A 24,143-nucleotide genomic window follows, 5' to 3' on the forward strand; every position below is an offset into this window, starting at 1 on the left:
TAATTAACGTTAACATTTTGATTAAATTAAACAGGGTTAATTAAATAGGGTTAATACAGTAAAATTAAGCAAAGAAGTTAGGTTAAATCTAGGGCAAAATTTTGCGTTCGGGTTTACTTTAAGAAATAAAATAGGTTAAGTATAGCAAGACGGGTTAACATTTATATTAAGTATAGCGAGACGGGTTAACGGTTATTCCTTTCCAAAAAAACAACATATAATTGGGAACATACTTTTTTTTTACTTTAGATAAACATTAAATGCAAAAGTGTGGAGGGAAAAATTAGGTTAAAATTATAGATGACATTTTGCATAAATTAAATTTAGGGTTAATATAGTAAAGTCACGCGAAAAAATAGGTTAAATATAGGGTTAATATTGCATCACGGGTTAACATTTAGAAATAAGAGATAACATTTTGCATAAATTAAATCTAGGGTTAATATAGTAAAGTCACACGTAAAAATTAGGTTAAATCTAGGGTTAATATTGCGTCACGGGTTAACATTTAAAAATAAGATATGACATTTTGCATAAATTAAATATATGGTTAATATAGTAAAGTCACACAAAAAAAATTAGGTTAAATCTAGGGTTAATATTGCGTCATGGGTTAATATTTATAAATAAGAGATGACATTTTGCATAAATTAAATCTAGGGTTAATATAATTTGTTTAGTAAAATTATGGAGAAAAATTAGGAGCGATTTGTTTATTTTGATTTCCCTAACAATTAACGTTAACATTTTGATTAAATTAAACAGGGATAATTAAATAGGGTTAATATAGTAAAATTAAGCAAAGAAGTTAGGTTAAATCTAGGGCAAAATTTTGCGTTCGGGTTAACTTTAAGGAATAATAAGATAAGATATATAATAGTGGTTATGTTATTTTTTATGTAGTGCTTTAGGCTTTGTGTTGCAAAATTTTGGTTTAAGCAGCTTTGATTTTCACATTTATAAAGGACATCAATTTTCTGTAATTTATAAGATTTCTCCTTCGGAACTAAATTTAAAAAAAATACGTTATTCAACCCGTGCAAAGCACGGGTTTGTAACTAGTTTAAGAGTATAAAAGGTATTCAATAGGCTTAATTGGACATTTGGTCACCTAAATAATTATGAGTTTACATTTTGGTCCCATAAATTGTAAAATTCACATTTTGGTCCCCTTGGTTTTGCTCCGTCAGTCAAATTGATCCCATCCGTTAGTTTTTTAATGTTTAAAATTTTTGATATGATATTAGCCGTTTGATTGCATGTTCATTATACCTATAGTGAGCCGTCGGCACCTAATTTTTCCAGCACTATCATCTTATCTCTTCTTCTCCCTCACTCTTGTTCATCATCAAATATTCATACATTCATCACAATTCACAACAACCTAGAAAAAAGAAGAATTTAAACCCAAAAAATTAATAAAACTTGGAAACACACAGATCTATTTATTTTTTTTAGATTCTGGAAATACACCACAACAACAATCAGTTCCCATTTCTCCATCAATCTGAGCTTTCTTCACATCAAATCCAAATCTATTTCACAAAACCAATCCAGCAAAACAAAATACAACACAATAAAGAAAAAAGGAAACCACGAGGCTTCAAAGTCCAAAACAGTGAACACAAACAAAACAAAACAAATGCCAAACTGTTATTGTCCATTGTCCGGCGCGGTGGTGGGGTCGTTTTCCGGTGCGGTAGTCGCCGAGAAAATTCACCCGTTCGTGGTTTTTCTTTGTGGGTTTTGTAGAGAATATGAAGGAGAATATGTTTATGGTGGTGGTTTGTCATGAAACAATTTGTGGTGGTCTAGATCTAATAATGAAAGTGACGGTTTGGAGACTATAATATATCTCCGATCCAAAATTAAATTTCAGAATGAGATAGAGAAAGAAGAGAGTATGTAGATTATGTATTTTGTTTGACAAAAGATGGCCGGAAAATTCAGTTGAAAAGGAGGAGAGGGAGAGTATGGCTTTGTTTTGTAGAGAGAGGAAGAAAGAAAAGGAAATGAAAGAAGAGTAGAGTAGATTTTGTAAAGAGAGGAAAAAATTATGGTTTTTTTTTTCTTTTGAATTTTTGTTCATGAATGTTGGTGAAAATGATATGAATATGATGAAGAAAAGTGAGGAAGAAGATGAAGAAAGGGAGAAATAATTAAGTGTTGTTGACTCACCATAAGATAAAATACACCTGCGTAATTCAATGACCCTCCTTTTAAAAAAAAATCAAACGGTTTAAATTAAATAATTAATAGGATCTATAGTGGACCATTTTTAAAGTCGGTCCACCATAGACATTTGGGGGTTAAAGTAAACAGTTAGAACCTTTTTGACTGACGGAGCAAAACCAAAAGGACCAAAATATGAATTTTACAATTTATGGGACCAAAATGTAAACGCATAATTATTTAGAGGACCAAATATCCAATTAAGCCTATTCAATATCTATTTACAAATGACGTTAAAATAAAAAAGTTTCTCATACACTTCAAAAAGTTAGAGGACTATTTTACAATCCCAAAAAAGTAATTATCCTACAATCCCTTTAAAAAGAAGAATTTAAGTGCGAATCTATTATATTACAACACTAGATTTTTGATCAGTGTTCCGCTTGGGTTTATTGTAAAGGGATTGACATACAAATAATAAAATGCAATATATAATTGGTAACAGTGAAAAAAAAAAAGTTGTAAGTGTACAAAAAATTGTCAAAAAAAATCAAAAAAAAAAAAGTATAAAATAGAAGGAATCAAACGTGATCATTGATATGTTCATAGTTTCTAGAACAAACGTGCAACATCAATTAAGTGTAGAAAATATTTCCTTAAAAAAAAAAGGCAAGGGGATAGGAATGATATTGGTGCGATGCATTTTTTTAGATGGAACTTGTTAGGTTAAATAATTGCAAACCTAATCAAGCAAATGAGCGGGAAAAAATTAGGTTAAATTGCTGCAGACCTAACAAAATTAATAAATAAGGATATGCTCATAGTTTCTAGAACAAACGTGCAGCATCAAATAAGTGTAGAAAATATTTCCTTAAAAAAAAGGCAAGAGGATAAGAATGAAATTGGTGCGATGCATTTTTTTAGATAATTTTTTTTAGGTTAAATAATTGCAAACCTAATAAAGAAAATGAGCTGGAAAAAATTAGGTTAAATTGTTGCAGACCTAACAAAATTAATAAATAAGAATATGCTCATAGTTTCTAGAACAAACGTACAACATCAAATAAGTGTAGAAAATATTTCCTTAAAAAAAGGCAAGAGGATAGGAATGAAATTGGTGCGATGCATTTTTTTAGATGGAATTTGTTAGGTTAAATAATTGCAAACCTAATAAAGCAAATGAGCGGGAAAAAATTAGGTTAAATTGCTGCAAACCTAACAAAATTAATAAATAAGGATATGCTCATAGTTTCTAGAACAAACGTGCAACATCAAATAAGGTAGAAAATATTTCCTTAAAAAAAAAGGCAAGAGGATAGGAATGAAATTGGTGCGATGCATTTTTTTAGATAAAATTTTTTAGGTTAAGTAATTGCAAACCTAATAAAGAAAATGAGCTGGAAAAAATTAGGTTAAATTGTTGCAGCCTAACAAAATTAATAAATAAGGATATGCTCATAGTTTCTAGAACAAACGTGCAGCATCAAATAAGGTAGAAAATATTTCCTTAAAAAAAAGGCAAGAGGATATGAATGAAATTGGTGCGATGCATTTTTTTAGATGAAATTTGTTAGGTTAAATAATTGCAAACCTAATAAAGCAATGAGCGGGAAAAGATTAGGTTAAATTGTTGCAGCCTAACAAAATTAATAAATAAGGATATGCTCATAGTTTCTAGAACAAACGTGCAGTATCAAATAAGTGTAGAAAATATTTCCTTAAAAAAAAGGCAAGAGAATAGGAATGAAATTGGTGCGATGCATTATTTTAGATGGAATTTGTTAGATTAAATAATTGAAAAACCTAATAAAACAAATGAACGAGAAAAAATTAGGTTAAATTGTTGCAGACCTAACAAAATTAATAAATAAGGATCTCTAAAAAAATTGGAAATTGATCGTCTCTTCCTATATTCTCTTCCTATATCTAAAATCAGTGTAACCAAAAATATATATATTTGAAATCAGGTGTTTAAATCTTCTTTATTCTCCCCTAAAGAAAAAAAACTCTTCTTTTTTCTAGTGTTGTATTTTGAGTTGGAATATAGACAAATTAATTTTTTCAGAGGCTGCTATATATATTTAGCTAAGGGGATTTAGTAGATTAAACAAGGTGTATAAAACATTTTGGCTCCACCCAAGTGTAGAGCATTAAATAGAATAGTTTCCAGAGCAAATACAAAGTAGATTTACTAGAACGGAATAGTTCAGCCTTTATTTTCATGTTTTTTGACAAATAGTTCAATCCTTCTAGTTCTAAGCATTTATTGTTTCTTTTATATATTATTAAATTCCAAAATAGTCGTAAGATTAAATTAAATACAATAGAGCAAGTCCAGCCATCCAACATAAATGTCACAAGTCAAACCACATGACTTGACCAACATGAAAATTTCATCCACATCATACGACTCTCTTCACGATATTTATTAATAATAATAATCAATATTGGAAGGTTCTCCGTTTCATTGAAATTCTTCCAAGACTTTTTTTCCTTCTCTTTATATATCTTTATAAAGTAAAACCAAAAAGCAAACATACACACAAAGAGTGTAAGAGAAGATTATTAAAAAAAAAACATAGAGTGAGAGAAAATGGGTATGAACGAGGATTTCAACATGGATAATGAATATGTTGTAGATGGTGATGATGATGTTCCACTTCCTGGATTTCGATTCCATCCCACTGATGAAGAACTTGTTACTTTTTATCTTAGAAGAAAACTTGACAAGAAACCTATTGCTATTGATCTTATCAAACAAATTGATATCTACAAATATGATCCTTGGGATCTTCCAAGTATGTCTCTCTAATTTATATACTTCTTTTTCTTTCTGATTCTTGTTTATATTTAATGATATTCTTCTATTTGTTTAGCTTACAAGTATTAAAGATTAATTAATTTCTTACAAGATGAAACCTCTATTGTAAAATTAAGAATAGGGTTTCAATCTAATTAACACAAGCTAGAAGGATGAATGAAAAAAAAAAAATTGAGATAATATTTGCATGCACAAACAGATATTGATTATGGCATACATATATCTTAGCTACCAATATATTCAAGGTTATTTATTTTAGCTCTCATATTCTATATTTCAGAAGATTTTAATTTTTTTTATAAAATTAAGTATTGTGACGAATATAAATAAGCAATAAAAAAATTAAAAATCAAAACATGAAATTCATTTCTAATTTCATCATGAGCATCCATTAGCTACAAAAGCAACCGTAACATTATAGCTTATGTATAGAGGATTTTGTGCAGACATGTAAAAACAAGAAAGTCACAAGGAGTAACAATATAGCTTAATACTTTCTTTAACTGATTTAAAAAAATAAAAATATTTGGTGTAAAATTTTATGCAACAACTACACTGAAACCTTCTCTCAAAAAAAAAAAAAAAAACTACACTGAAACCTATATTCTAACCCACTTTTCTACATAGTGAAAATTTTTCTTTGTTCTTTCTTTATTTTTCCCTTCATTATTGGTAACTATATATACTAATTAATTAGTTACATGCATTATGCAGAAGCAAATGTACCTGGAGCAGAAAAGGAAGGTTACTTTTTTTGCCAAAGAGGAAGAAAATATAGGAACAGCGTTAGGCCAAATAGAGTGACTGGCTCTGGATTCTGGAAAGCAACTGGAATAGACAAAGCAATTTACTCAAATGGAGCAGAAGGAAATGATTGTGTTGGACTCAAAAAAACACTTGTTTACTATCGTGGTAGTGCCGGAAAAGGCACCAAAACTGATTGGATGATGCATGAGTTTCGTCTTCCATCAAACATTGATGCCAAAACAAACATTTCCTATCCTAAGAATGTTGCTGATTATGCTCATGAAGCTGTAAGTAACTTACATAAGACCTACCAAATTTTTACAAATTTTTATGCTACAATATTTGTTCACATTTTTCTTGATATGTACATTCTTAGCACTAAAAAATAAATTATCTAGTTATGAGGGTTTCATATTAGATTTAGATATGATGACCGGATAATGTGTTATATGTGAGAGTTATCCCTCACCTTATCAATAGGTTTTATAGTTTGAAACTCAAGTTATGCTATAGATATCCTAAGTCTGATGTAACGATTGAGAATCTCGAATTTGATAAGATATATCTGACCTGAAAATTACATACCCTAAATTTTGAGAGCGATTTAATGCATCACTTATTTTACCATTAAATTTAGTTTCTAAACTTTATTGTTTTCTCTTGGTAGTGAGAAAAATATTTGTGTGCATTTATTTAATCACTTTATTATAAAAATATATATGTTAATAAAAATGATGTCTACAAAGCTTCTAACAGCTAATTAGTTCTCTTTGTAATGGATTGGAGCACCCCTTATACTTTTCATTAATAAATCTTGCTTATCAAAAACAATGAAAAGTGCTTGTTACGATCGTAATAATCAAACTTCTAAAATATTTATTTATATAAAGTTGTAAAAAGAATATAAATATATAACTCTTAGTGAAATATTTTTCCTCTCAAACTTGTTCTAATGATTTTTCTATATGACATGCAGGAAATTTGGACATTGTGTAGAATTTTCAAAAGAAATGTATCAAAAAGTAAAAGCATGGCAGATGTGAAACCCTTAGCTACCAAGCATCGAACCATTCATGAAAAGAGTAGTAGAATGAATAGCAATATGGAGTTGAACACAAATCAACAAACATATATCAATTTTGGACAAACCATTCATGAGCATCATTACAACGATGACAAACCAATCAATAATCATACAAGCAGTGATCAAAGGAATCAATTTCATGTAGATCAATTGAGCTCTTCAGTGGAATATCAACCTCAACAAATTAATGTAACACAATCTTCAAATTTTTGGATTAAGCAAGCTGCTAATGAGTTATTATCATTTGATAATTGGGATGAGCTTGGATCAGTTGTGAATTTTGTTTCAGATTCACCTAGTATGTAAATAGTAATTCTCATGCAGTTTTATATACTTGGGCATGTTTAGAATAGATTTTGAAATACATTGATATCCTGGTTTTTTAGGGCTATATAATTTTGTTGATATTATTTGTAGTAACATGTGTAACTTTTCTCACCAAAAAACATGTGTAACTTTTAGACTTTTACGATACTTATTGACTTGATCTCAAATATCTACTTATGTGATGAAGTGTATTTGTCAAACCGTTCAAATTGATTTAGGATAGTTTCTTGAATTAAAACTTCTTTTACCCAATAAAAACTCATAACTTTTTGGCTTTTTTTTTATTTTTTTTTGCTTTCGCACCGGTTTCTGACCCACTAAAGATGGGCGACTAATCTGGCTCGTGCGTAGAGGCATGCGCACTGCCCAAGTGTTATTCCCCCTGAAAATCGAACCCGATATTCCGCGGATATGTCCTTGGAAGGAGTTCCTTTGTCACTGGAGTCCAAACAACTTGATTGCTAATTAACTTTTTAGCCAAAGCATAAAAACACAATTTATTATGAACGCATTATCATATTTCATTTTTGGCTTAATTACACTTTTGGTCCTCGTGTTTTGGCCTACTCACGAAACTGGTCTTGCCCTTTTAAAACAGAACAAAACGGTCCTTCAATTATCATTTTTGTTGCAATTTTCGTCCTACCCCCCATTTTATTATCCAAAAAACGCAGAGAAATAGCAGTTTTAGACCTACCCCCTATGTTCAACCATGAAATAAACAAAGAATAAAGCATGTGGGTACAAAGAATCCACTTTATTCAACACACTAATAAAAAAAAATCCTAATTTCTAAGATATGTTTCAAGTTAGGGTTTTTTTGGTTGTGTGATGAATAGAATAAATTCTCTCTGCCCACATGTTTTATTCCTTGTTGATTTCATGGTTGAGCATAGGGGTAGGTCTAAAATCGCCTAAAACTGCTATTTCTCTGCGTTTCTGGAGTTTGAAAATAGGAGGTAAGACGAAAAATGCAACAAAAATGATAATTGAAGGACCATTTTGTTCTGTTTTAAAAGGGCAGAACCAGTTTCGTGAGTAGGCCAAAACACGAGGACCAAAAGTGTAATTAAGCCTTCATTTTTCTAATAGTAAATATGTTGATGATAAAAAAATTCTTGTAAGTCAGCATGCAGAAGTAAATATAGAAAAAGATAAGAGAAATGCTAATATATGTCTTTAGGGCATTTGATAAGAAGTTTAAAGTGAAAATCTTATTTTAAAATTTATGTATAAAACATATTGCAACATAAAAAAATAAAAAAAATCCATGAGAGATATCATTTACTTCCACTTTTAAATCCTTAACCATACACTATGACAGTTGTTAGCGAGAACTTAAAGCAACGTGATTAATAAAGTTATTTCATGACTTCAATATCGAAGTAGCAGTTTGGATATTGAAACTTGTTCGAGAACAAATGTGAAGAATATTCCATGCAAAGAGGAAATATTGAAGACTTTCTACACAAATAGAATATATTAAAGAAATATATTATGAGAAATTGTCTAAGTATAAATAACCGGTATAAATAATCGGTAGTTAATAATGTTATGTATTATGTGTTCAAATAAGTTAATATTTATCATTATTATCATTAATATGTTTTTATTTACTATTATTTGTGTTTTTAATGTATATATGTTGCCCACAAAAAACAAAAAACGAGAAAAAAAATCAAAATTCAATCCCGCCATTTCAGATGGCGGTAATGAAAAAAAAAATTAAAAAAAAAAAAAGGCAAACTTGTCACTCCTGTCAAGCGCATACATGTGTCAGAGAAGGGAACTCATTCCTGCCATTTCAAATGGCGGGAATGAGGAAAACGACAAAAAAAAGCATAAAGTACATTTTTTCTCCCTAACTTTCAAAATCTTGCAATTTTGGCCCCCCAAGTACAAAAACTTCAATTTTGCCCCCTAAGATTTAGCCCCTTTGCATCTTTGGTTATTTTGGTCTATTTTGACTAATTCAATGCCTACGTGGCAGACCACGTGTGTAATTAATTAATTAAAAAAAATCAAAATCAAAAAATCAATTTTTAAATTAAAAAAATTAAAAAAAGAATTAAAAAATCAGAAAAAATAAAAATAAAACCTAAAACACTTCTCAATGGCTAACGATGATGCCTTAAATGGTTCAACACCAGATTTGCATTGCTTCTCAAACATCATCTAGAGGTATCTGCCTTGCTCTACTATTAGCAACTATAGATTTCTTTGAATCTAACACAAAAAGGGCGGAGAGTTATAAGAGGAACAAGTGAAATGCCTTGGACAATTCATACATGTGACATGACAGATGCAACATAACCCTAAATGCTGCATAAAGCTTCATATCAAATAATATTACGGAAATTAATTCCATGATCCAAGAAGAAAACAAACAAATCCTAATCAGTATAGCCAAGAATGTCAGATTCCAAAAGGGGAAAAAAGAAACTATTCAAGGCTTAGATATTTTGCAAAAAATAAAATAAAAAATGTCGTGAGTTTGTGGTGGTTTATGGAAGAACTAACTTTTTTCTTTAATTCTTTTTTGTATGGAATGAATGAATTCTTGTTTATAGAGGAAGAGATAGTCTTTGTTGTAAGTTTGTGGTGATTTAAGGAATTTTCATGGTGAAAAGGAGATTTGAGAATGAAAATGAAATTAGGGTCTTGAGTTGGTGAATCTGGAATGAAGTTACCAAAGAAAGAAGAAGTGAAAAGAATAGATATGAAATAAATGGATTTTGGGGTGGGTTGAAATCAAGATGAATAAGAAGAAGCCATTGGAAGGTGGTGTTGGTGACTGGGGTTAGAAAGAGAGCGTCAAACCCCCAATACCCATACCGCAGGGGGCGTATGGGATATGCACGCTTAACAGAAAAAAAAAAATAGTGAGTTTATCTAATAAAAATCATACCATGACCTATTAGATTGTAACAATACTTCTAATAGGTATGCATTTGTTGTCATTTTGTAGCTAAGAGAGACTAAATCTAAAGAAGAAGACATTGATGAATGTTTAAGGTGGAGGAAAGGGCATGTGAAGAAGGATGGAATTGTTGATGAAAGTGTCCAGAAAGTATATGAAGAATGTGTAAGTATTATTTTTATTTAATTTGATTCTGAAAATTTATTGTTACTTCATATAAAACTTGTGAAATTTTTTATGACGAGCTTATTTTTTTCCATCCTACCATATATTATTTCAGGTGACTCTATCTCAATCTTCTCAAACTTTTAGCTGTAGGCACATACTTAGCAAAGCATTAAATACCGTGAGTATTCTGGTCGTGTAAGGGGGGTTAGGGGTAACTCAAACAATTCTTAATAAAGGTCAAAAGAAAAGTGAAAAAAAAATCCCAGTACTAGAGAATTATTGGCCATTATTCAAAACTTATCATCTGACCTTGATAAATTGAAAAAGGAAAGGGGAAAAGATAGCTCAAGAGGTCAACAGAATATGCATATCCCTAGTGACAAAGATAGTACCAACATTGATGTTTTGTAGAATATTCCCTAGGTATTTAATTACTTGTATATATTTCATTTAGTAATTTGCTAATTATATTTGTTAATAACTAAGTTTATGTTGATTATTGGTTTAGGTGATATCACCTTGATCATTGTACATGATGTCTCCTACTCATCGCATAGTCACTAAGGGAATGGTACACAACATCTTGGGAGATAAACTTCACCATAAGCCACTCCCTGATGGCTATTTGAAAGTATCAATTGATATTGCTTTAGAACAGGATGCAGTGTTGCCCATACCCGATGATGTTGCTGATATAAGGTTGGTTAGAGATGCAATAGGAACATATGTGGCATGGCAAAGAAACCTCGTTTCCCTTAATCTTCAGGTAAAGTAAATTTGTGTTGCTTTCATTTAGCAATGTCGTACATGGTTGTTATGATTTTTCTTTTTTGAATTTATTATGTTCGATGATTTTACTTCTATATCATGAATTACTATGCAATTCGGATTGCAATTGATTGCTCTGTGCGTTGCATATATTGCAATCTTTTTTAGTCAGAACTAATTAGGCAAAAGTTCTTTTGTATTAAGATATTTATTTTATTTTATGAATACATAGTTTGTGATTTTTTGAAATGAGGGCATAATTTATACTTCTAAGAATTTGTGATACTGTGTTTAATTAAAATACACAAACAAACATTTTCTATCAAAGATAGGCTATATTTCTCCACTCCTGCGCAAAAAATAAATTGATCATTGACTGAATCAATTTCACATAAATTCCTGCAACATATAAAGACAATGATAATGACGAGATCAGGAGGGGTGACGAGTCGGTCACATAAAAAAAAATAGGTATATTAATATACGCAAGAAATGTTCATTTTACTATTCAATTATTTGTTAATCATTAACTAAATTAACTATACAATTAATATTTTAGATTCACCCATAAACATTGCTTGAAGACACTAAAATCATGAAGGATAAACCAAGAAATATGTCTCAAGCACAAAAGTTGAAAGAAGTCACTAATAAGGGTGAACATAGCAATATTCATATCACAAAACAAAAACAAGATATTGCAAAAACCTAACTCTACAAAGTGTCGTCCATTGTGGGTGTCAGCTCTTAAATCACTGTTGGCATTGCAAATGGAAGACACAGATACCCGTCATATAATTATGGAGGAAGGTATTTTTGGTGAAGAACAGTACGAAGAAGACATTACCAAAGAACAAATGTATGAGTTTTTCGAAAGTTAAATAGGTGTCTCTGTTGTCTGCGTATATATCAGATATTCCGAATAACTTTAAATTGACCGAACAAACTATTTTATTTGTATAACATTTAATATGATCTAATATTATATTTTCATATTCTAGGTACGTGTAGAAGTTATAATATTAGATACAGTTAAATGTTATACAAATAAAATAATTTGTTCGGTCAATTTAAAGTTATTCAAAGTATCTGATATATATGTAGACAACATAGACACCTATTTCTGTATTTTCGAAAAACTCATACATTTGGTCTTTGGTAATGTCTTATCATACTGCTCTTCAACAAAAATACATTCCTCCATAGTTACCTGAAGCGTATTTGTGTCTTCCATTTGCACTTCCACCGGTGATTTAAGAGTTGACACCCACGATGGACGACACTTTGTAGATTTAGGCTTTTGATGTTTGGTTTTTGCAATGTCTTGTTTTTGTTTTGTGATTGGAATATTGCTATGTCCACTCTTATTAGTGACTTCTTTCAACTTTTGTGCTTGAGACATATTTTTTGGTTTATCCTTCATGATTTTAGTGCCTTCATACAATTTTTGTGGGTGAATCTAAAATATTAATTGTATAGTTAATTTAGTTAATGATTAAAAAATGATTGAATGGCAAAATGAATATTTCTTGTGTATATTAATAGACCTGATTTTTTTGTGACCGACTCGTCACCCATCCTAATTCCGTCGTTATCATTGCCTCTATATGTTGCAGGAATCTATTTGAAATTCATTCAGACATTGATCAATTTATTTTTTGCATATGAGTTGAGAAATAAAGCCTATCTTTGATAGAAAATGTTTGTTTGTGTATTTTAATTAGACATAGTATCACAACATTTTAGAAGTAAAAATTTTGCTCTCATTTCAAAGAATCACAAACTATGTTTTATGAAATTAAATAAATATCTTAATACAAAAGAACTTATGCCTAATTAGTTTTGACTAAAAATGATTGCAATATAAGCAACGCACAGATCAATCAATTGCAATCCAAATTGCACGGAAACTCATGATATAGAAGTAAAATCATTGAACATAACTAATTCAAAAAAGAAAAATCATCACAACCATGTACAATGTACGTCGTTGCTAAATAAAAGAGAGAGAAATTTATTTTACCTTAAGATTATGGGAAACGAGGTTTCTCGACCATGCCACATATGTTCAAACCAACCTTATATCAGCAACATCATCAAGTATGGGCAACTCTGCATCTTGTTCTAAAACAATATCAACTAGTACTTTCAAATAGCCATCAGGGAGTGGCTTATGGTGAAGTTTATCTCCCAAGATGTTGTGTAACATTCCCTTAGCGACTATGCGATAAGTAGGAGACAACAGGAACAATGAACAAGGTGATATACCCTAAACCAATAATCAACATAAAGCTAGCTATTAACAAATATAATTAGCAAATTACTAAATGAAGTATACACAAGTAATTAAATACCTCGGGAATGTTCTTCAAAACATCAATGTTGCCACTATCTTTGTCACTAGGGATATGCATATCTTGTTGACTTCTTGAGCTATCTTTTCCCCTTTCCTTTTTCAATTGATCAAGGTCAGAAGATAGGTTTTGAATAATGGCCAATAATTCTCTAATACTGGGATTTTTTTCACTTTTCTTTCGACCTTTATTAAGAACTGTTTGAGTGGCCCCTAACCCCATACCCCTCACACGACCAGAATACTCACGGACATTTAATGTTGTGCTAAGTATAACCTACAACTAGAAGTTTGAGAAGATTGAGATAGAGTGACCTGGAATAATATATGGTAGGACGGAAAAAATAAGATCGTCATAAAAAATTTCACAAGTTTTATATGAAGTAACAATAAATTTTTAGAATCAAATTAAATAAAAATAATACTTACACATTCTTCATATATTTTCTGGACACTTTCATCAACCATTCCATCCTTCTTCACACGTCCTTCCCTCCACCTTAAACATTCATCAATGTCTTCTTCTTTAGATTTAGTCTCTCTTAGCTACAAAATGACAAAAAATACATACCAATTAGAAGTATTGTTACAATCTAATATACGTCATGGTATGATTTTTGATTAGATATACTCACTATTTTTTCTGTTAAGCGTGCATATACCATACGCCCCCTGCGGTATGGGTATTGGGGGTTTGACGCTATCTTTCTAATTTTTTGACTCAATTCATGTACAAACAAGTAGCATTCAATAAATTATTCTAACTTTAAATTCAATTGTATTCAGTTTGGCTTTAAAAGTCTCCCATTCCTCCGGAGATATCAAGCTTTCGTAAAGGGTTGGACGATCAACATCTATAAAATTTCCATCAACATCTCTAAGATACTTCGTTGTTAAATAAGATCTCCAGCAAGTTGAAGTACATATTTCTTCCGTGAAGTATACTAAATGAAGTATACACAAGTAATTAAATACCTCGGGAATGTTCTTCAAAACATCAATGTTGCCACTATCTTTGTCACTAGGGATATGCATATCTTGTTGACTTCTTGAGCTATCTTTTCCCCTTTCCTTTTTCAATTGATCAAGGTCAGAAGATAGGTTTTGAATAATGGCCAATAATTCTCTAATACTGGGATTTTTTTCACTTTTCTTTCGACCTTTATTAAGAACTGTTTGAGTGGCCCCTAACCCCATACCCCTCACACGACCAGAATACTCACGGACATTTAATGTTGTGCTAAGTATAACCTACAACTAGAAGTTTGAGAAGATTGAGATAGAGTGACCTGGAATAATATATGGTAGGACGGAAAAAATAAGATCGTCATAAAAAATTTCACAAGTTTTATATGAAGTAACAATAAATTTTTAGAATCAAATTAAATAAAAATAATACTTACACATTCTTCATATATTTTCTGGACACTTTCATCAACCATTCCATCCTTCTTCACACGTCCTTCCCTCCACCTTAAACATTCATCAATGTCTTCTTCTTTAGATTTAGTCTCTCTTAGCTACAAAATGACAAAAAATACATACCAATTAGAAGTATTGTTACAATCTAATATACGTCATGGTATGATTTTTGATTAGATATACTCACTATTTTTTCTGTTAAGCGTGCATATACCATACGCCCCCTGCGGTATGGGTATTGGGGGTTTGACGCTATCTTTCTAATTTTTTGACTCAATTCATGTACAAACAAGTAGCATTCAATAAATTATTCTAACTTTAAATTCAATTGTATTCAGTTTGGCTTTAAAAGTCTCCCATTCCTCCGGAGATATCAAGCTTTCGTAAAGGGTTGGACGATCAACATCTATAAAATTTCCATCAACATCTCTAAGATACTTCGTTGTTAAATAAGATCTCCAGCAAGTTGAAGTACATATTTCTTCCGTGAAGTATACTAAATGAAGTATACACAAGTAATTAAATACCTCGGGAATGTTCTTCAAAACATCAATGTTGCCACTATCTTTGTCACTAGGGATATGCATATCTTGTTGACTTCTTGAGCTATCTTTTCCCCTTTCCTTTTTCAATTGATCAAGGTCAGAAGATAGGTTTTGAATAATGGCCAATAATTCTCTAATACTGGGATTTTTTTCACTTTTCTTTCGACCTTTATTAAGAACTGTTTGAGTGGCCCCTAACCCCATACCCCTCACACGACCAGAATACTCACGGACATTTAATGTTGTGCTAAGTATAACCTACAACTAGAAGTTTGAGAAGATTGAGATAGAGTGACCTGGAATAATATATGGTAGGACGGAAAAAATAAGATCGTCATAAAAAATTTCACAAGTTTTATATGAAGTAACAATAAATTTTTAGAATCAAATTAAATAAAAATAATACTTACACATTCTTCATATATTTTCTGGACACTTTCATCAACCATTCCATCCTTCTTCACACGTCCTTCCCTCCACCTTAAACATTCATCAATGTCTTCTTCTTTAGATTTAGTCTCTCTTAGCTACAAAATGACAAAAAATACATACCAATTAGAAGTATTGTTACAATCTAATATACGTCATGGTATGATTTTTGATTAGATATACTCACTATTTTTTCTGTTAAGCGTGCATATACCATACGCCCCCTGCGGTATGGGTATTGGGGGTTTGACGCTATCTTTCTAATTTTTTGACTCAATTCATGTACAAACAAGTAGCATTCAATAAATTATTCTAACTTTAAATTCAATTGTATTCAGTTTGGCTTTAAAAGTCTCCCATTCCTCCGGAGATATCAAGCTTTCGTAAAGGGTTGGACGATCAACATCTATGAAATTTCCATCAACATCTCTAAGATACTTCGTTGTTAAATAAGATCTCCAGCAAGTTGAAGTACATATTTCTTCCGTGAAGTATACTAAATGAAGTATACACAAGTAATTAAATACCTCGGGAATGTTCTTCAAAACATCAATGTTGCCACTATCTTTGTCACTAGGGATATGCATATCTTGTTGACTTCTTGAGCTATCTTTTCCCCTTTCCTTTTTCAATTGATCAAGGTCAGAAGATAGGTTTTGAATAATGGCCAATAATTCTCTAATACTGGGATTTTTTTCACTTTTCTTTCGACCTTTATTAAGAACTGTTTGAGTGGCCCCTAACCCCATACCCCTCACACGACCAGAATACTCACGGACATTTAATGTTGTGCTAAGTATAACCTACAACTAGAAGTTTGAGAAGATTGAGATAGAGTGACCTGGAATAATATATGGTAGGACGGAAAAAATAAGATCGTCATAAAAAATTTCACAAGTTTTATATGAAGTAACAATAAATTTTTAGAATCAAATTAAATAAAAATAATACTTACACATTCTTCATATATTTTCTGGACACTTTCATCAACCATTCCATCCTTCTTCACACGTCCTTCCCTCCACCTTAAACATTCATCAATGTCTTCTTCTTTAGATTTAGTCTCTCTTAGCTACAAAATGACAAAAAATACATACCAATTAGAAGTATTGTTACAATCTAATATACGTCATGGTATGATTTTTGATTAGATATACTCACTATTTTTTCTGTTAAGCGTGCATATACCATACGCCCCCTGCGGTATGGGTATTGGGGGTTTGACGCTATCTTTCTAATTTTTTGACTCAATTCATGTACAAACAAGTAGCATTCAATAAATTATTCTAACTTTAAATTCAATTGTATTCAGTTTGGCTTTAAAAGTCTCCCATTCCTCCGGAGATATCAAGCTTTCGTAAAGGGTTGGACGATCAACATCTATAAAATTTCCATCAACATCTCTAAGATACTTCGTTGTTAAATAAGATCTCCAGCAAGTTGAAGTACATATTTCTTCCGTGATTCATCTTCATTAAGGAAATAACTCTACAAAATAAAAAAAAAAAATGGTTAATAGGTCTTTACACACCTCTAATATAGATCATTTCCGGTTTCCCCCTGTTTTTTTGATTTACCCCTGTAATTTTTTTTTTTTGTTTTGATTTACCCCCTAATAGACCAAACAAAAATTATAACATTATATCAGACAAATTCTCCCACACCTAGAAAAATTAAGCTTAAGACATTCTACTCCCTAACACACAGATTTGTTCCACCAAAGCACATCTCAATTCACATGCCACCTAGCTAATGTACTAACTGGCCCTTCAGTGAAAGAAGATGCAATATAGTTCCAAATTAATGCATATAATTCAAGAATTCACCACTTGTGCTTAAGAAAAAATGGAACACAAGCACTGTGCACAAATGACAGCAGATACAACTGAACAAACCACCAGCTTAAAAAAACGCTTTGTCATGCAACACAAGCCCTGTGCAAAAATGACAGCAGATACAACAGAACAAAAAACCAGCACTTTAGCAAAAACCTAAACTCACCAAACTAGCACAACATAGATTAAATCAAAGAATCCACAAATGCTGAAACAAGCAAGATGATTAGACATCCATTGAGCAATCAAATATTTGAAACATTTTTCTTTTTCCCACACTGCTTTACCAAAGAATTAAACTAACAGCCTGTACGGGAGTAGTAAATTAGACACAAACCACTATTTATATGCATTTGGCCAATCCACATAAATAGTGGTTTTTTAAGTATATAATCTGGTCTCAAAGCCTTAGGGATGTATCAAAACTGGTTTATATAACTCTTGCACTCAAATATGACTAGATTTACTCAAAAATAGTGGTTTGAACCCTAAAACCTTAAAACATCAATATGAAAACGAAGAGTAATTGAGTGAAATTGAATTGGCAGAGGAAAAAGGTATGGAAAGAATGAAGATGTTACCGTGAATGAAGAAAGACGGAAATCAGATGGCAGCACCAATAAGTGGTCGTACGATATAGGAAGAAGGGAGGCCGCAGTGAAGAAGGGAGGCCGCAGTGAAGAAGAGAGGTTCTGATGAATGGATGAATGAAAGTAATGAATTTTCAACTGATTTAGGGTTTGCAGTTCTGTTGCAGTTCTAAAATTAATTTTGATGAATGAATGAATCGTGTTTGCGGTTCTGGAATAACGTTTGTGAGTTTTTAAGGTAATACACGATTTGCGGTTTTATTTACTTAAATAAAAAGATTTTTGTTGATTAATTTAGGTTTAAATATGTCTTTACTCCCTGCACTTTCATCGGATTTTGGCATTAGTCCCTGCACTTTTTTTTTTGTTTGGCATTGGTCCATGCACTTTGTAAAAATATTCGTATCGATCCCTCAATTAATTTTCTGTTAAAAAAAAACACAAAACTATTGGTATTGGTCCCTGCACTTTGTACAAATATTGGTATTGGTCCCTGCACTTTGTAAAAATATTGATATTGGTGCCACGTGGCGTAAAATGATTGGGCCACGTGGCACTCCGTTGGTTTTGTGTTTTTTTTTTAACAGAAAGTTAACAGAGGGACCAATACCAATATTTTTACAAAGTGCAGGGACCAATGTCAAACAAAAAAAGAAATGCAGGGACCAATGTCAAAATCTGATGAAAGTGCAGCGACCAATGACACATTTAAATCATTAATTTATTCTGGTTTTAAATTTGGAGGATATATCCAACAAAATAGAACTTTTTGTGACATATGGCGTTTTTGAGTCTGTAAGAAAAAAAAAACGTTTTTTAAAAAATAAATAAAATGCTCTGCCCCCAGAGGATCGAACATGGGTCTTGGCTGAATGAATTTGGACAATAAATAGCGCTATTTTAAATATATAAACGTTATCTTTCATAAACCTACGCTATCTTTCATAAACTTACGATAGCGTTTTTAAAGCGCTATTTAAGGTTGAGCCATAAATAGCGTTTCCATATATAAATGAGCGCCATAAACAATCAATACTGGTTTTTTATTTATATTTACTATTTTTTAATGAATGTAAGATGGCGTTTTTTAAATAAAACGTTATATTAAGTTAATTTTAATGATAGCGCTATAGTGTTTTTTTTTTTTTACCAACAAAAACTCATACCATTTCATTCATCACACAATTTGGAATACAAAATGGAATCAAATCAAAGACTTGGTGACGAGCTTGTAATATTGACACCTTAGCGAAACTATGAGCGACAACATTCGCTTGTCTCCTAACAAAACTTATCTTAAAGTTTGTACATTGTTGTAATAGTTACCTGCAGTCATTGATGATACTACCAAATTCTTCCTGGTAGTTATTCTTATCATATATGCTATCAACCACTAGTTTACAATCTAGTTCTATTAGCACATTTGATAATTCTAACTATCCAAGCCACAAAATGGCATCACGTAATCCAACTGCTTCCGCTTCTTGAGGAGGGAGACAACCTTCATACCAAGTTGTAGCAGCTTTTAATTAAGAACCTTCCACGATGATCTCGAATACACATACCTGTCCCAAACCGGTTATGTGCCCTGAAGATGGCTGCATCTACGTTAACTTCAAAAATCATGTTGCTGGTGGCTGCCAGGTAACTGTATCTTGCGGTGAATGCTGATTGTGTGCAGTAGCAGAATTTCTTGCGGCTTGCCATTGAAATAACAACTCGCGCACTAGCTGGACTGCTATGTTACTCGGTTGCAGCTCACCACCCTATACCTTATCATTACGATGTCTCCAAATACACCATAACATCATTACCAAGTGCTTGCACTCTTCAACTATCAACCTGCACAGTAAAGAGAAAATACAAGTTGCAAAGCTCTCAGCAACATCAACAGTAGTAGAAATCACGTCCCATAAGGTAGTTGTTCGCCAAACTGTCTTCGCCTCGTCGCATCCAATAAAAACATGCCAGTCGTTCTCATAATTTGTTTCACAAAAAGGAGAGCAATATGTACATGGCACACCTTTGTCCGGCAGTCGCATACGCGTAGGAAGAACACCTCTCAACACTCTCCAGAGAAAATAGCGCTTTAGTGTTAAAAGCGCTATTTTCCCCTTATTTTGTAGTAGTGGAAGTGTGGATCTATTTTACTATGAAACTTGTTAACGAGTGTTCTCAGTATACTTTTTACACATCCTAAAATAAGCAATTATTTATAAAAAAAAGTTAAATATTTCAATTTCTAATGTATTAATTCCACATATTTTATAAATACATACTATTTATGATCCTTAAACAGCGCCCCGAAGACACTCATTAACATTTTCATTTTATTGGTATAGGAAATTTGATTGTGTATTATTTGACTTATGTCGTTAACTCTTCATCTTTTTCTATTCATCTTTGTTGTATTTAATTGGAATACCTCTTATATTAGTAGATCTTTTGCTTATAGAAAAAAAAATGTAAAACTTTGACAAAATTAATTGTTTTGAGGCTTCTTTATTTATTTAGATTAGAGGCTGCTAAGGAGATTGGCAAATTTCTATCACAAAAAAAAAAAAAATCAAAAAAGAGACTGGCAAATTAAAACACTTTTGGTTCTAGCCACGAAGTGTGGAACAATTAACAGGAGAAAGATACTTGAACGGAATAGTTCAACCTTTATTTTCTTGTTTTTTTGACAAATAGTTCTGTCTTATTCCTAAATAGTAAGATGTTGAATTAAACAAAAGAATAGAGCAAGTCCAGCCATCCACCATAAATGCAATAAGTCAAACCACATGACTTGACCAACATGAAAATTATTTCATCCGTATTTTTGTGTGTTGTTTAAATTTCTCACAATAAATATAATATCAAAATTATCATTTTAATGTATCACAAATGACCTCTAAAAAAAATAAATGATCACAAATGAGTTCAAAATAACTATTAATATTTTTTAACAAAATTTTCACAAAAATCATTTTAAAAAAAATAAAGTAAGAATCGCTTTTTTAATCTATATAAAATGAACCTTCCTCTAGAGGAAAAGAAAACTCTAAATTTATTAACAAAAGAAGGTTCTCCGTTTCATTGAAATTCTTCCAAGACTTTTTTTCCTTCTCTTTATATATCTTTATAAAGTAAAACCAAAAAGCAAACATACACACAAAGAGTGTAAGAGAAGATTATTAAAAAAAAAAACATAGAGTGAGAGAAGATGGGTATGAACGAGGATTTCAACATGGATAATGAATATGTTGTAGATGATGATGATGTTCCACTTCCTGGATTTAGATTCCATCCCACTGATGAAGAACTTGTTACTTTTTATCTTAGAAGAAAACTTGACAAGAAACCTATTGCTATTGATCTTATCAAGCAAATTGATATCTACAAATATGATCCTTGGGATCTTCCAAGTATGTATCGAACTAGCACTTTTCTTTTTCTTTTATAAATTTTCAATTGATTCTTTTATAGTTCTCACTTAAATTTACAAATCTTAAAGATTAATAATTTTCTTACGAGAAGAAATCACTATGGAAAGGGGTTTCTAAATGACACAAACTATAAGAAAAAATGGAAGAAAAACATGTCGACAATATTTGTATACAATAATCAATATTTGCTATTGATTATTACATACATATACCTTAGCTATAACAACATTAACAACATTCAAGGTTTTTTTTTGTCTTAATCATCTCTCAGGAGATGTGATCGTTTTTAATTTTTTTTACTGCTCGAGACATGATCATGATTATCAAGAATTATCAAGAATTACAATATATCTTAAAATATACATGATTTTTTGCAGACATATAAAAACATGTAAAAGAAAAACACACAAACATGATATTCTATGTGAAAATATTATGCCTCAATTACACTGAAAAATATTCTATCCCACTTAATTCTCTATATATAGTGCAACTAATATTTGTTCTTTCTTTATTTTTCCTTTTCATTATAGGTAACTATACTAATTTCTTAGTTACATGCATTATGCAGAAGTAAATATACCAGGAGCAGAGAAGGAAGGTTACTTTTTTTGCCAAAGAGGAAGAAAATATAGGAACAGCGTTAGACCAAATAGAGTGACTGGCTCTGGATTCTGGAAAGCAACTGGAATAGACAAAGCAATATACTCAAATGGAGCAGAAGGAAATGATTGTGTTGGACTCAAAAAAACACTTGTTTACTATCGCGGTAGTGCCGGAAAAGGCACCAAAACTGATTGGATGATGCATGAGTTTCGTCTTCCATCAAACATTGATGCCAAAACAAACATTTCCTATCCTAGGAATGATGCTGATTATGCTCATGAAGCTGTAAGTAACTTAGATACCAACACCAAACTTTTATTGTTTGTAAATATGTTGATTTTGGAGCAGCTTTGCACATAAAAGTTTTCTTATCAGAGGCACCTGCTATCAAATTACTAGGGTTGCACTTTAGATTAGTTCATGTGAGGGGATGTAGTGCAAGTCTTACATTTAATTGATGCATGAATAATTTTATCCTTTAATCCTATTATTTTATCATTCTCTCTTGGTAGTGTAGTGACAAAAAAATTAGAGTGCATTTATTTAAACATTTTATTATTAAAAATGTTAATAGAAATGAAAAGTGCTTGTTATCATCACAATAATCTAACTTGTAAAATTTTCTATCTTACATAAAAATGTAAAAAAAATAAAAAATAAAATGTATATTTTTAACAAGCAAGAGTATTATTAATTGGATTACAAGGGTAATTCCAACCTATTACAATCAATGAAACATCAAATTAAATCTTTTTCATATTGAACAAACATATCTTCTAATGATTTTTCTCCTTGACATGCAGGAAATTTGGACATTGTGTAGAATTCTAAAAAGAAATGTATCACAAAGGAAACAAATACCAGAGATGAAACAATTAGCCAACAAACTTCAATCCGTTCATAACACGAGCACCAGAATGGACAACAATATGGAGTTCAACATAAATCAACAAACATATATCAATTTCGGTGCAAGCCATGAACATCATCACGTTCATGAGGACAAACCAGTCAATAACTATACAAGCAGTGACCAAAGCAATCAGTTTCATGGAAGCAATCAGTTTCATGAGGATGCTAATGAGTTGTTACCATTTGATAATTGGGATGAGCTTGGATCAGTTGTGAGGTTTGCTGTTGATTCACCTAGTTTGTAAATAGTATAATTGTCATATGTAGTTATATACTTGGCCATATGTTTAGATTAATAGTTTGGAAATACATTAATCATCATATGCTTGTATTGTAGAGCTACAATATTATTGATATTGTTGCATGTGTAACTTAGTCTTTTATAATACTTGTTGACTTGATGTGTATATGATGCTTGTCATGGCTGGCCTAAGATATTTGTAGGCATAAAGCAAATTACAAATTGAGGCTTTTAGGTGTGTTGAGAAAGAATAACAAAAGCTAAGATCTTTTTTTTTTCATAAATTATATCAATCGAAATTGAACATTGGTTGATCACGTTGTGACTCTAGCCTTTTTCACTAGACCCCCATAATGAAAAAAACATTTTTATAACTTTTTACTCTAAGTTCTAATATATGTTGAAAATAATATTGAATTGTGACACAAATATGTATTAGTACTTTTTTATTATTGCAAACTTTGCTTACATATTATCTTTCTTAAATTTAAGGTACGGATAACCAACAAAATAGTTAAACTTGGATCGAAATTGCAACATGAACTACGACTCTACATTTAACTACCACCTCAACTTTGTGTGAACATGTTTATAAAACTTAAACTTACAAAAAACACATTAAAAATTAAAAAGATTTGGGGCCTAATTCGAGGCCTAATCAATTTGAAAGCCTAAACCCTTACTTTAGTGGCAACTCCCTTGGACCAGCCCTGATGCGTGGATTCACCTCCAGCTCAACATTACCATAATCTTAAATTCTCTACTTATGCAATTA

The 24,143-nt window shown here is 31.2% G+C and overlaps 2 protein-coding genes across 2 annotated transcripts; both read left to right on the forward strand.

Annotated features, from left to right (window-relative positions):
- Nucleotides 1-4,695: 4,695 nt before the first annotated feature.
- Nucleotides 4,696-7,246, forward strand: LOC11408357 (transcription factor JUNGBRUNNEN 1). Its single transcript, XM_003596103.4, has 3 exons — nucleotides 4,696-4,970; nucleotides 5,708-6,027; nucleotides 6,717-7,246. The coding sequence occupies exons 1-3, from the start codon at nucleotides 4,766-4,768 to the stop codon at nucleotides 7,128-7,130; spliced, it is 939 nt and encodes a 312-aa protein (XP_003596151.2). The 5' UTR covers nucleotides 4,696-4,765; the 3' UTR covers nucleotides 7,131-7,246.
- Nucleotides 7,247-21,305: 14,059 nt separating this feature from the next.
- On the forward strand, nucleotides 21,306-23,534 carry LOC11410387 (transcription factor JUNGBRUNNEN 1). Its single transcript, XM_003596107.4, has 3 exons — nucleotides 21,306-21,588; nucleotides 22,181-22,500; nucleotides 23,019-23,534. Exons 1-3 carry the CDS (start codon nucleotides 21,387-21,389, stop codon nucleotides 23,370-23,372), a joined length of 876 nt encoding a protein of 291 aa, XP_003596155.2. The 5' UTR covers nucleotides 21,306-21,386; the 3' UTR covers nucleotides 23,373-23,534.
- Nucleotides 23,535-24,143: the final 609 nt, after the last annotated feature.

The sequence above is a fragment of the Medicago truncatula genome, chromosome 2, assembly GCF_003473485.1.
Source record: "Medicago truncatula cultivar Jemalong A17 chromosome 2, MtrunA17r5.0-ANR, whole genome shotgun sequence".
Lineage (NCBI taxonomy): Eukaryota > Viridiplantae > Streptophyta > Magnoliopsida > Fabales > Fabaceae > Medicago > Medicago truncatula.

What these genes read in the sequence shown, in the direction of transcription:
- LOC11408357 (XM_003596103.4), top strand. Translation starts at nt 4,766, where the DNA reads ATGGGTATGAACGAGGATTTCAACATGGATAATGAATATGTTGTAGAT. An exon ending in TGATCCTTGGGATCTTCCAA is followed by an intron (nt 4,971 to 5,707) that starts GTATGTCTCTCT and finishes TGCATTATGCAG; the next exon opens with AAGCAAATGTACCTGGAGCA. An exon ending in CTGATTATGCTCATGAAGCT is followed by an intron (nt 6,028 to 6,716) that starts GTAAGTAACTTA and finishes TATGACATGCAG; the next exon opens with GAAATTTGGACATTGTGTAG.
- LOC11410387 (XM_003596107.4), top strand. Translation starts at nt 21,387, where the DNA reads ATGGGTATGAACGAGGATTTCAACATGGATAATGAATATGTTGTAGAT. An exon ending in TGATCCTTGGGATCTTCCAA is followed by an intron (nt 21,589 to 22,180) that starts GTATGTATCGAA and finishes TGCATTATGCAG; the next exon opens with AAGTAAATATACCAGGAGCA. An exon ending in CTGATTATGCTCATGAAGCT is followed by an intron (nt 22,501 to 23,018) that starts GTAAGTAACTTA and finishes CTTGACATGCAG; the next exon opens with GAAATTTGGACATTGTGTAG.